Below are 13,033 nucleotides of genomic sequence, written 5' to 3'. Positions count from 1 at the left end.
GTAAATCTTTTTTTTTTTCTTCTTCTTAAAGTAATTTCTCAAGTAGCATAATTGAAATCAATTTGGGAGAAAGTTTTAACCTTGGGAAATGAGACTTATGTACTTCTTACTCCTCTAAATGCTTTCAGAATCTCTGCTGACGCAGTGAAATATAAGAGATGGATAGAAAGAGAGGAGAATTTCCTTGTAATCTTTGAACAATACATGCTGGGAACAAATATTGAAGTAAACCCTTCTACTATATCAAAAAATCAGTTATATTTTATTAGATATTAGAAGGCCACACAGGCAAAAGTTGTGGAAATGAGGCAGCAGGCCTTGCAATAATCAGGCYTTGCAAGTTTCTTTGCTCTTAGGATATTTTGTTTTGAGTACATCTCTCTCTAAATAAAAATATTAGAGGTAAAAAATTCCAATTATACTATGATGATTAAAATTATTTTTCAGAAGTTGTGATTTGGGGGTTCAGGGAGGGGGAGTTGTTTTTAGCTTATTTTATAGAACAAATAATCTGGGATTTTCTTTGCATTTCTGTGTTTATGCTGTTCTCTCTTACCCCTTGTTGTCAGTATCCCTTTACATCATTACGAAAGTTTCCTTCTTGGGAAGAAACTGCTRTTTATCACTCAATATTTTGTGTCTCCCAGGTTTAGTGACAGATTTGAAAGGGCACTTTGTGACTCAGGTGGCCATGGGCAAAGCCCACACCTGTGCATTAATGAAAAATGGAGAAGTTTGGACTTTTGGTGTGAATAATAAAGGACAATGTGGACGCGACACGGGTTCCATGAGTCAGGGGGGAAAAGGTGAGGAATGTAGATTTTTCTCCTTTTCTTTTGTTCTTGAAAGTATGATAAGTGAAAACACGGTTATGTATTTTATTCAAAATATAGTTCTAATACTACAGTTTAGTGTGTGCAATGTGTTTAAAGATGGCAATGAATGCTTTCCCTGCACTTGTCAGGCATCTGGTTTTCTGTCCATAGTAACCTGCAGTTATGTAAAAAACAGCTCCATTGCTTTGCTTTTATCTGTGAAAGAGGGCTTTTATTTAAAACAAATGAACAAACCCAACCTCGTCACTGCAATCATATTTCTGGGGAGTTGTCCTGTTCTTACACATTTCTGCCTTTTTTGGCCTCAGTCTTGTTTGCCTGAGSAGGGCAGGAATGTTTGAATGTATCCCCCAGGTTTTCTGCATGTGACTGTTTCCCTCACTCCTAAAATGCAGTGTGAGAATCTACTTGTTCCACCTTTGCAGGCCTGGAATGCTTTACATATGCCAAGTAATAGACCTATTACTAGCCTGTTATACCTGTATCTGTCTAATGGTGGATAGAAATGTATAACTGCTATTTCTAGTGCAAAGCCTCAGTGTCTTAAGATCATCTAAGTGTTCTTCAGTAGCCACTGTTGGCCTTGGAAAGCTGCTAGGTCTTTGATGTTTCAATATCCTACTAGGTTTTGGAGTTGAGAACATGGCAACAGCAATGGATGAAGACCTAGAGGAGGAACTGGATGAAAAAGATGAGAAGTCCATGATGTGTCCCCCAGGCATGCACAAGTGGAAGCTGGAGCAGTGCATGGTGTGCACTGTCTGTGGAGACTGCACGGGCTATGGAGCCAGCTGYGTCAGCAGCGGGAGGCCTGACAGAGTGCCCGGAGGGTAAGGAAACCTGGTGGCTGCCGCTGTTGAGCGTGCACCCATCTGCTSTGTGCTGTGTACAATTTTAGACTGAAGTTTATTTAAATTATACATGCTCTTAAAATCAGAAATAGGTTAAAATTTTCAAAGACAACTTGATAAGATTGCAGATAATTCATTTTAAATGTATTTACATCTGTTCAGGGTATACTTTCTGCTTTACTAAAAGCTGTCGCACATAGATAATACAGTTTGCCTCTTGCCTGGATGACAAAGTACTGTAGTCCACAAGACAGAGCTGCTGACTTTGGGGTAATCTTTCCTCATCCTGTAAGAAAAGGATTCTTCTGTAGTACTGCATGTGCTCAGTGTTTCCTTGTTTGTGTTTCCCCATAGTGTACTTTAATTAAGTGAAGAAAAGTTAATGCTGAGGTGTCAGTTAGGGTGTTTTYGGTCAGTATATGCTGTTGGCGTTATTGCAACCACATCTAGGATATAAACTAGCTATAATTCATGTTTCTCTTGGGAAGAACTACATGCCAACAGACRGAACAAAATAACAATGTATGTTTTAAATACCAGGGGCATCAGTAATGCATGAAAACCAAGGTAGTGATAAAGCAACTCTGTTTGCTGCAGAATCTGCGGCTGTGGCTCAGGTGAGTCGGGCTGCGCTGTATGTGGCTGCTGCAAGGCGTGTGCTAGAGAACTGGATGGCCAAGAGGCAAGGCAAAGAGGAATCCTTGATGCTGTAAAAGAGATGATACCTTTAGATCTCTTGCTGGGTAAGTCATGGGAAATGAGCAAGCTGGCTGGGTTTCCTCCTTTATCTCCCCTACTCCATGTTGTTGTTGCTGTTTCCACTTAAGTAGGTGTCTTTTTCTTGAGACTTCAGTTTGTACTCCTTAAATACAGCTTAAAGCCCTGTGACAGGCTAACCAGCTAGTATTGAAACAGGGTGTTTTTTCAGTTATAACTTACGTTTGCATTTCCCCCTGCCTGCCCGCCCGCCGCTCCTAGTGTGCGATGAGGCTCTGTATCTTAATTAGTGCAGCTTATTTGAAGTCGTGAACTTCAGATATCTGTCACAGTTTGAACATAGCACCTATGGATAAAATGTTGCCTGTCAGGCAGGATTTTTTTTCTTAAGGATGTCATAAAGAGGGATTTTTCTGGTAAGTAAAACAYTTTATACTTGATCTTACCGTTGATGTGTGTGCTCTTAGGGCTTGTGTCATTAGAATGGTAATGCAGAAACTAATGTTGTTCTTGCCCTTCTGTGATAACCTTCAAATTTTGCTATAATCTATCAGAGTGGGTTTTTTCCTTTTCTCTCTCTTTTTTTTTTTAATCCAGTAAAATATCACATAAATTCCTCATGAAATGGGGAATGCCATTACTTGAAAATCTTCTTTTTTTCCTCTAAGAAATTCCTAGAGAAAAAGAGTTGTCAGGAATGTGAAGAATACTAAAAAAATTACCTTAGGCAGGGAAAGGCAATGGGTGTGATGGAACTGGTCAAATATATAGTGGGGTCTTGCCTTCTTAAGTAATCTGCTATAAAAGCATATCTAATATATTACTCTTCGTACTCAGAAACGGGCAGTTATAGGTTCTGGGTAGATTTGATAGCCCTGACATCTCTTCCTTTTTTTATATATATTTAAATGCATATTTAGATGATAATCCCATGTGGAGGTGACAACTAATGTAGAAAAGTCCTTAAAATCACCAGGCTTGTGACCTGAAAATACTTGCTTTTTTTTTTTTTTTTTAACTCCTCCAAAATAGTAATAAATAGTAACATAAAATAAGTTTGCTGTGGAATTTCCTTCTTCCCCTCCCCTGTCCCAATATAAGAACTATATAAAACCTGGCAGTGGTCTCTCAACTTATTTTACACAGATTTCACACAGATACTCCTAGATATTATTTGCTCGCATACGGCCAGTGCGGTTTGCTCAGTGTTGCCCTCGCGGTGAATGTGGCGGCAGCAGCTTTGCTTCCCGGTGGTGTTTCCTGTGCCTCACCCTGCCTTGCCGAGGCCTCTCCAAGCGGGATGGGCTGCATGGCGGCTCCCGGCCTGGGCACAGTGTGAGCTCCGGGCCCTGAGCTCGTTAGGCCATGGCTAGGGAAAGGGCAGAGCTTCCAGAGGCAGTTTCAGTTGATACTGGGAGCAGGGGGGCTGCTGATTTGGCTRTTCGAAGATGATAAGATTTGGGAGATGCTGCTGAAGGAACTTTGGAGAAAGGTAATCATGGAAAGGAGTGAAATGTCAGGATTCACATTGATATTTGCCTGTGTTTAAATAATTGCACACCGCTTAGTAAGCACAGACTGTATGGTGCTGAAGTACTCTTAAACTAAAAAAAAATCCAATCTGTTTCAAATGTTTAAAAGTAAACAGAAATCTGCTTAATTTTAGTGCTTTCTGAAAAGGTTTGAGGAAAAAGACATAACTGTGGTGACCTATAACTAAATGTAAATATCTGTGTCTGATGGGAAGAAAATATTGCATTTGGTTAACTGATGTTTAAATTGTGCCAAACTTGTGAAAATAAGCAGGTTTAGACATGAGGCCTAAGATACGTGAACATCTGAAACTTGTTCTTCTGCCTTTCTTATTTCTGAATCCCCTCTGAGCCGTGTAAAGGGCAGGCAGTATGCCCAAGTTTTGATTTACTTGGTAACATTTACTGAAGTATATTACTATTTAAAACAAACAAAAAAAGATTTGTAAAGAGGGTTTTTATATGTTTAATTTTCTTAATTGCTGTAGCTGTCCCTGTTCCTGGAGTTAATATTGAAGAACACCTCCAGTTACGGCAAGAAGAAAAGCGGCAACGTGTGAATAGGAGGCACAGATTGGAAGAGGGGAGAGGTAAGTGATCTTATGGACGAGAGGCCTGAGGAGTTTCAGCCAGCTTTCTAGGCTAGATCCTAGCAAAGGAAATTAATTGGTTTTGCTCCAGTGGACCAATACATTTTGCACACAAATATCTGAACCTAAAAATGTAGCTTATATTGTTTAGCTTGCTCTGAAAATTGAGAAAAATCCATGGGTTTGTCGCAGTTTACTCATTAGTATCAGAATTTTAGTGATGAAGATAAGTACCGAGTATGCAGTCAGTTTTGTTGCTGTTTCCTAGTTTAACTGTAGTTTTTAAAGTAGATGCTAATTCTGCCTTATATGAAGAGTTGAGATGATTATATGCATGCCTAATGCCATTCTTGATGAAAGAATTATGTTGTTAAATTGYTAGTTTTTAATAAATAATAAAAAAGTTTTGTATTTTATAAATGGATTTTTTCCCCTGTTGGAATGGCATGAAAGAAACCTGTTATAGCAAACAAACTATTTTAGAAAATATACTGTCATTTTAAAACTTTCTTGTCCATATGTATTGCCTGCTTCAGAAGCTGCTGCTGATTTTCATGCAAATGCTTTGACAGGTTTTCAAAATGCCTCCTGTTTTTAAAATGCTTCAGGATGTTAATGTGGTAAATAAATGAAAGATTTGGTAAATAAATGAGAGATTATGACTTTGAGCGATTGAACTCCTGTTTTAGTGAAGGGTGCTGATACGGTTGTTAAGCTCTTCTGTGGAGAAGAGGAGCAACATTGTTGCTTTATGGGCTTCTCCCGTGGGAGTAAATACCATTTTTGAGTCTTCTTTGAAGGGTATGAAATGTGCTCTGTGCTCAAATTTAGCTCCTAAACTGCTAGACAGTGAACTGTGTGGGACACTTTTTGGATTTAACTTGCATGGAAGTCTTTCCATAAATAGGGAAGGATGCGAAGGCAAAGCTTAACTTCCTATGCCAGTGGAAAAGAATAATATTTATTTTTCTTTAAATCTTGGGAGGCTGYTTTGAGCTCAGGTGTAGTGTTAAGTCTGTCTTATACTGAAGATGCATAGCAGTACTGGCAGGAGTTAGGCCCAGCCAGCAGTGCTGAGGTGCCCACATTGGTGTGTCCCAGCTTTCTTCTTTAATGGTCATTATTGAGGTAAATCTTTTAATTATTTGTGGGAGGAGGGGGAAAATTGGCAGAGGAGCATTTTGGATGGCTTCCATTTCTAAGATGTTCTTAGCCTTTAGCCTTTTTTTTTTTTTTTTTTTTTTGGTAATCTGCATCCTAACTGTGACTGGAACTAGAGCTAGACTATAATTTTGTGAAAGAAAATGCTCTAGATGTAGCCAAACAACAGATGATGTATAGTAGGAGCATGTTTGTTACTGTCTATTTAGCTGATGTATGAGGACCATAGCTGAAGTGATGCTTTTGGGCAGCTTGTTGCCACATACTCATGTCCTGTATCAAAGAACACTGAAATTTCCTGCTTTTGTCAGTATTGGAGGTGCARTGGGTGTAGGGCAAAGATAAGATTAAACTCGTGTTTTAGTTCAGAATGACTGAAGATAATTAGATATTGTTAGGTGAAAAATGTTGGAGTTGTTCCCTGCTACTCCATCCAAAGAAGCTGCTGTTTTCCCTGAAGCTATGGAAAGAACAGCACGGTTCTTGACCTCCTCTGTTACTGTTCTGGTTCATGAGAAGGACCTGAAATATTAATTAAAATATCCATTAGATTTTCACTTTGGTGCGTGAAAAGCTTTGCAACCTGAATATCTTAAGTTAAACTAATGTTTGAAAGAACAGACTCTTGTCCCAAGAAGTTTAAAAATTTGTGCATGCACAAAACCTTGCCTGTTAAAATGACTTTAGACAAAAAGCTGAGAAAGGTTTTGACTTTTACCTTCGTGAAAAGCTTTGGTAAACCAGGTGATGAAGGCCAAGTTATCTCTTTTGAGGGCTGCCGTTTAAGTGACAGTGATTAATTTGTTAGGTTTGAAATCTGTGCTCTATGAAGAGTTAATGTTCCAGGGTGCTTTTGTTCCAGMGTGCCAGATCAGCAAGAAACAAAGCCCATGTTGCCTTTGATTTGGTCAATAATAGAATCCCACTCTGAATGTTGCTGATGACCCACTGAAAAGCGGTGACAGGGAAGTATCTTGCAAAGAAAGGAGCTAGGAACGGTTTGAGAGTTGTGTTCCCACTTGTGAGCAGGGAAAAATATTTTATAATTACTTTAAAAAATATTTTTTCCATATTTTGGATTGGAAAGTTATAGGGATAGTTGAAACTAATATCAATGTATCAATGACTTAATTAAATGTTACTGCATTTTCAGCTAAGAGCAATTTACTGGAGAGCAACTACCTCTTTTCTCAGCAGAGTAGTTAGCTGAGTAGTTAGCTTACGGTGAAAAGCTTTTTATTGTGGATATAATTTGTAGATAGATTAGATATACTTACTGTGAAAGAATTGTGAAGGGTGGGTAATTTTTGTTTAGAATCAGTTGCATTATAGGATCTGCACCAGTAATTTTGGTTAGATATCTGCACTCTTGTCAGTGCAACAAGTAAGTGCAGTGTGTTTGAGTAACTAGTTTGGCTTCCTTCCTGTAGCCGTGGTACTGAGTGGCCCCTACAGCATCTGGCCTAGGGACTGTGGCAAGAACAGGGAAGGGAACTCAAAATTAATACTACTACTTTTAACCTTGCATAAGAACTATACAAGAAACATAGCCAGCTGTATTCACCCCAGCTTCTGGATTATACTGAACTATTTTGTGGATAGATCGAATATCTCAAAATAACTATTTGTGGATGTCTCCCAACTTGACATTTCTCCTCTGAAATTGAGAGAGATAGTAAGGGAGCTGCTGCAGATCTGCACCATACAAAGAGATTTGTTCCAAAGGACAAATCCCATCTGCTTATTATCAAACACCAATTTTCATAATCCTGGTATGTGAAATTATGCCTTAGTGGACTGTAGAATTGCTGGGTCAACAGATAAAGGTGTTAGCATAGTATGCACAGAAGATTGCATTCGTAAATACGTTTTTTTAATTATGTTTTTAAATTACCTGCATACAGCAATGGCTGTTTAACAAAAAAGGAAAGAGTTCCATTAAGCAGAATTATTTTAAATAATACAGCATATTAATTGAAAAAAATAGATGTGAAAGAACCAGCTAATTTGCATAAAAAAACTAATGATTGTACCTCAGTCTGTGGGATCCTTAAACCCTCAGTTTCCCAATGTATGGGATATATATGCGTGCAGGTGAAAAATTGGTTCATTTGTTGTAAATAGGTGTCTGGAATATACCTTGCATAGTGAAGTGAGCAGATTTACCTCATCTGTCACGTGGGTTAGACACAAGCTACCACAAAGTAGAGGAGTCTTGCCCAGGAGCCRGGATTTGAGCCTTAGTTTCTTCAAGTGGTGGGTGAGAAGACAGAGGATGTGAGGACACCAAGGAGCAGAGAGGCCAGCAGGCTGATTACGGTCCTAGGGGGTTCTTCTGGAATACAGAAGTGTCATTCAAGGGAATGGTTTGGACATGAAGGCAGCATCTGACTAATGTTGTGCAGGAGCTGACTTCATCTATAYATTCCATATGTTCTCTCTCCCCCAGAACATCTGAGTCTTTTATTCACCCTACTGAACTTCAGCTCCTTCTGTCCTATGATTCTGTCTCTGCCACCTTTTCAAGACCAAAGCATTCGAAGTTTGCAGGCTGACTATGGTCCCTTGGCTCTGTGTTTTGCAGGCATTTTTCTGAAACATTGGAATTGTTTTTCCCTATATTTTCTATTGATTACAAGTCTTCCCTTCAATCACCTACAAATTTTAGTTGCTTATGTTTCAACCTCCAGTCATCTCAGGCTTTGGATCTCTCTTTGTAACTGTTTTCTCATCTTGGTTTCACTCTTTTGGTATTGTCAGGCCTGCGCTCTATTTCTTGGGCTTTTCATTTAATTAAGAACTTCTTGGTAAGCAAATCTCAGTCCCCCATCACTTTTTGCTTGTTTGTTTTCTTTTTAACTCTGTTTAGTTCTTTTCTTCTCTTGCTCTTCATCCAGCTTGCATCTCTATCTTTTCTTCTCCAACTACTTTTAGCTTTTGTATTTGTTTGCCTGTTGTTTCTCTCTCCCCTTTCATTCTTTTTCCTAGTTTGCTTTGGTAGGCAACTTCTCAGTGTCTCTTCTCCAACTTTAGAAGATGGAAAGAGGGAAAGAACAGTCGAACTTGCTGTATGTAAGGAAGCCAAAGTAGAAAATTAAACAGTGAATGGTCTGGTGAGAATTAATTGCTAGCGAATATGTTGAGACTGTGGTACAGTAGATCTATTAAATGTAAGAGATGGTTGAGAGGAGGTTGTGAAAAGTGCCATAGCAGGATAATTAAGGCAGAACTTGTAAGATAAAGGTAAATAAAAGCAGCCTGTGTCAGACTTCAATTGTCAGAAGAGCGGGTTCTTGGCAGAGCAGCCTGTTCTGCCTGAATTGGCACAACAAGTGTCCAGATAACCCTACTTAGAAGCACCACCAACATTAAATCTGTTGTATGTAGAAACATGCACTAATGAAGAGGTTGTTTTAGCTGGTGTAGATACTGAACTCAAAACTAGGAGGAAAAGCAGCAATGTATTTTTATCACACTTCTAGTTTCCCTTTTTAATTACAGTAGAGTAGAAATAGTAGCTAATACTAAAACTTGTGAACCTTGGTGAAGGACTTTCATGTGAAGCTCCCAATTTGCACTTAAATTTTCATTCACATTGTTTCCTTTTGATTAASTATCTGAAGGAGTGAAGTTCAGGAACCCTGTCATGATGGGCATTTTCAGAGTGCTAGCCTGTACTGATCTGTTGATGGAGAATAGCTAATGAAATAGACTATTAGTGATGGGGCAGGGAGGAAGAATAACCTATTTGCATAGATGCAGTGAAGTATTTCCATCATCATGCAGAGTTTCTTTGTTGTTGTTGCTGTTGTGGGCCTGTGGAACGGTAAGAGGAGCATTTGCCAGAATTTAGCAGCTCTTAGTTTCTTTGGATGTCCACCTCTGGAGCAAGGAGGTAGTRCCTCCCGAGAAGGTTATGGTGGCAACCTAACAATTTGGAGAGGAGAACAGTTTTGGAGAGGAGAACCATTTGGACAATTTGTCATTAAAGGTCAAGTCTGTGAGATCTGTACATAGAAGGGAAATATTCAAAAAATAATTTAAATGGACTTCAGAATAAATGAGCACTTCACAAAAATCAAATGGTTCAAATAATTCTCATTGCAGAACAGGTGTTTTTGGCTCACTTTTATGAACAAAACTTTGAATTTTAGATAAGGGTAATTATGGATGCTTGTGGTTGTGGGTTTCTTTTGCTTAGCACTGATGTAGTAATATTGTTCTGAACCAGTATTTTGAATTTTTGAATGTGGTCTTTTTTAGGATGTAAAGAATGATAATTAAACTAATTTTACTATATAGAATAATGGGTATTCATTATCAAACTTTACCCTAGCCTGAGTCTGTTGTATTTCCATTGTCTGTAAGTTGCATACTCACAAATTCAGGTAAAACTGTCGTCATGACCTATTTATCATTTCTTTGCATTGTATTTTTGTCTTATTATCATGAAATATCAAATTTATTTTAATAGAGTCTTTTGAATTTAGAAAAAAACAAGATTATTGTTTTATTCAATATTCATTTCTCTCATTGCTTTTGATTTGAATTTTGTTTAACCCATTGTTTCCAATTTTTGTGAGCTTTCCTATGCATGTGCAAAATGTTTCTCCTCAGGCCCCCTTGTATTTCCTGGTCCTATTTTTATGAACCACCGAGAACAGGCTCTAGCCAGAATCAGACCCCATCCAGCACAGCTAAAGCATAAACGGGACAAGCACAAAGGTATTTGGTCTTCCTTACTGGCTAGGATGGAATAAACCCATCCTCCTAGACACCTCTTCCATTTGCTGAATCTCTCTTTTCAAAGCAATGCACAAAATAGATTCTGCTTTTCTTCTTGTTCATATTTCTTTACCTGAGGAGAAAGAGAACGCATTTAGCTGTGAACTGCTTGACAAGTGTAAGTTAGTCTACATCACCTTTACGTTCTTTTCCCTTTCATGAAGGATGTCATTGTTTTGCTGTGTCTTTCCTCATTTCTAAGGTTTTCTTTTTCCTCACGTTCTTTAATTTTACCATAGAAAATTTTAACACCATCTAGTGATTCAAATATGCCATGTGCGCTGTTACTGTTTTCCGTGTGTGTGTGTGTGTGTGTGTGTGTCTGGGGCAACTGCTAATGCATTTTATTTGAGTTGACTTAAGTTGAGCCTACAGTCTACTTTTCATAGTATGAACTCCATTAAAGCCTTTTTTTAAGATGGCAATATTTAAAATGAATGTAAATAACATAAGTGTGAGCAAAAGTGTGATTTTTTTTTTTTCTTTTTAACACTGCAGTGTTCTTTGCAGATAATTTTTTTTTCAGAATTGTAGGTATGGGGTGYCTTCGGTATCTCTAATATTTATTTGTCTGGAAGGCTTCATTTATTAAACTTGGTATTCAAAATATGTAATGTTCTCAGGTACAAGTGAMTTTTATTTAAGCAAGATAGTTCAGTACTAGGTATTTCAAGTGAGCTCATTAAGTTGTGCAAAAGTTAGTACAAATATGTATGCATATGTATATACATACAGATGTCTATTAGGTATTGTATTTTTTTTATATGTGTGTGTAGACAGATCTAAGTAAGTAAGCAGAAAACTCTGAAAATAGTGAGAGCCTAGATGAATAGACTTTAAAGAATAATAAAATATGTAAAAAAAAAAAAAATTGAAGTAGCTAGAATGGCATTTTACTTGAATYAATAGTATTTAGTGAAGATACACAGATATTGCCTGACAATTTGAAACCTTTCTGGGTATGATATTGGTGTATGTGGGTAACATTATACCTAATTATAACTATATATAACTGTATGTAACTATATTATAACTGTAGATGGACTAAAGAAAATATCATCTTCCTGGGGAGACCTTTCATGCTGAAAGATGAAACATAAGCAAGCAAAATGCTGTAATTTGAGTGATAGTGACCTGAATTTATCATCAGCTGGATCCTTCTGCTTGTTGGGCTGCTTTGCAAGGCCTTGTCCTTGCAGGCACGGAGTGGGTCCATCCTGCCTACCCCTTGTACATCCAGGGCTTGTGTGTAGCTGGAGCTCCTCCTTGTTCTGGGGGAAATATTTCCTTAGGTACCTCAAATATCTGCTAGAAGGTAGATGTAATGGCTCACTTTGAGGTTTTCATTGTTTCTTGAAAATGTTAGCCCAATGCAAAGGCCTGTATTATGTTGAAAGATTTTGCTAGATAAGCCCTGTAGAACTGACCAGGAGTATTTTTCTGAAGTGACATCTTTAGAAGTGAGTTTGAGACCCTTCTCAGTCACAGAACATGGCTTGCCACAAGAAGACAACAAGTTTCACTCCAAACTAGAAATAAYCCTTACCTTTGGAAAGAATTTCAAAGCGAAAAAAGGAAGACTGGTGAAGAGGCCTGTAGTCAAGTAATGGGAAGGGGGAACTCGCATGGAAAGAATAAGGAATATACCTCATCTTCAGAGGAGTTGTCCTGTAAGCCTGCTTTACACAGGAGATGGTGACACTTATCCTCAGTGGTCTGAGGCTGTAGTGTTGACACCATGGCATTGGCACTGGAATGCTTTTTGTCTYGCTTTTGAATACTATGCTTTCCAAACCAGCACTCTAATGTCTGATGCTTCTGTTAAAGCAGTCTTGCAAATACTACAGCAGCCAGACCTGCAAGGATTTCTGGGTGGGAAAATTTATTATGCTGACTGTACTGATGAGACCAGTGCTGAAACTGTTGGTACCTGTCCAGGCCAGTATTCTGCAGAACTTTATTTGAAAATAGCAAGTATAAACTTGAACATGAACAGCTTCTTTGGCACTGACAGTCATGGCCTAACTTAAGCTTTTTAATSGTATAAAATTATCAAATCTACCTCTTCTACATGAAATTGTATTGAATTGCTCTGTTGAAAAGTCCTTTATTATGAACACTCATTTTCTGGGAAGCTTGCCTGTCATCTGCYTATCCCAGATCCTTTACACAGGGTCCCTCGAGTCTGTTGTATCAAGACTGTTGTTGTAAGGAATGCATTAAACATTATTTTTCTGATCTTTGCCTATCTATTATGAGTGCAGATAGAAAGGAGTTGATAGCCGTTTCTCGGGATGCACTGGGTGCTTTGAAACTGAGAAGAAAAATTAGCTTGCGCTTTAGCCTTATTCTCACATAAGGTYGTGACTTTTTAGTCCCTAAATCTCTAATCCCTAGAAGATCACTGGGGATTTGACTAAAAAAGATATGTATAAAAGTCTGCAGATGTCTCCCTTTTCAGCTATAGAAATCAACTGAGTAGGAACTAAAAACAAAGAAAACTCGGGCCAGTTAAACATTTGTAGGAGCTGTCACCCTTTTCTTTTTTGTGCAATTGCTGC

General features: G+C 38.2%; 1 protein-coding gene across 1 annotated transcript in view; it reads left to right on the top strand.

Annotated features, from left to right (window-relative positions):
- The window catches only part of MYCBP2 (MYC binding protein 2, E3 ubiquitin protein ligase), a 151,336-nt gene that overhangs the window by 23,469 nt on the left and 114,834 nt on the right, over positions 1–13,033 (top strand). Inside the window, exons 13-17 of the mRNA XM_026044514.1 lie at positions 648–806; positions 1,462–1,666; positions 2,285–2,430; positions 4,425–4,526; positions 10,305–10,412. Of these exons, the coding sequence (XP_025900299.1) occupies positions 648–806; positions 1,462–1,666; positions 2,285–2,430; positions 4,425–4,526; positions 10,305–10,412 (720 nt within the window). The remainder of the gene's footprint in view (positions 1–647; positions 807–1,461; positions 1,667–2,284; positions 2,431–4,424; positions 4,527–10,304; positions 10,413–13,033) is intronic.

This window comes from Nothoprocta perdicaria, unplaced genomic scaffold, assembly GCF_003342845.1.
Source record: "Nothoprocta perdicaria isolate Ctin4 unplaced genomic scaffold, notPer1 scaffold_37, whole genome shotgun sequence".
NCBI classification, from domain to species: domain Eukaryota; kingdom Metazoa; phylum Chordata; class Aves; order Tinamiformes; family Tinamidae; genus Nothoprocta; species Nothoprocta perdicaria.
This window is presented reverse-complemented; position numbering and strand designations above follow the sequence as displayed.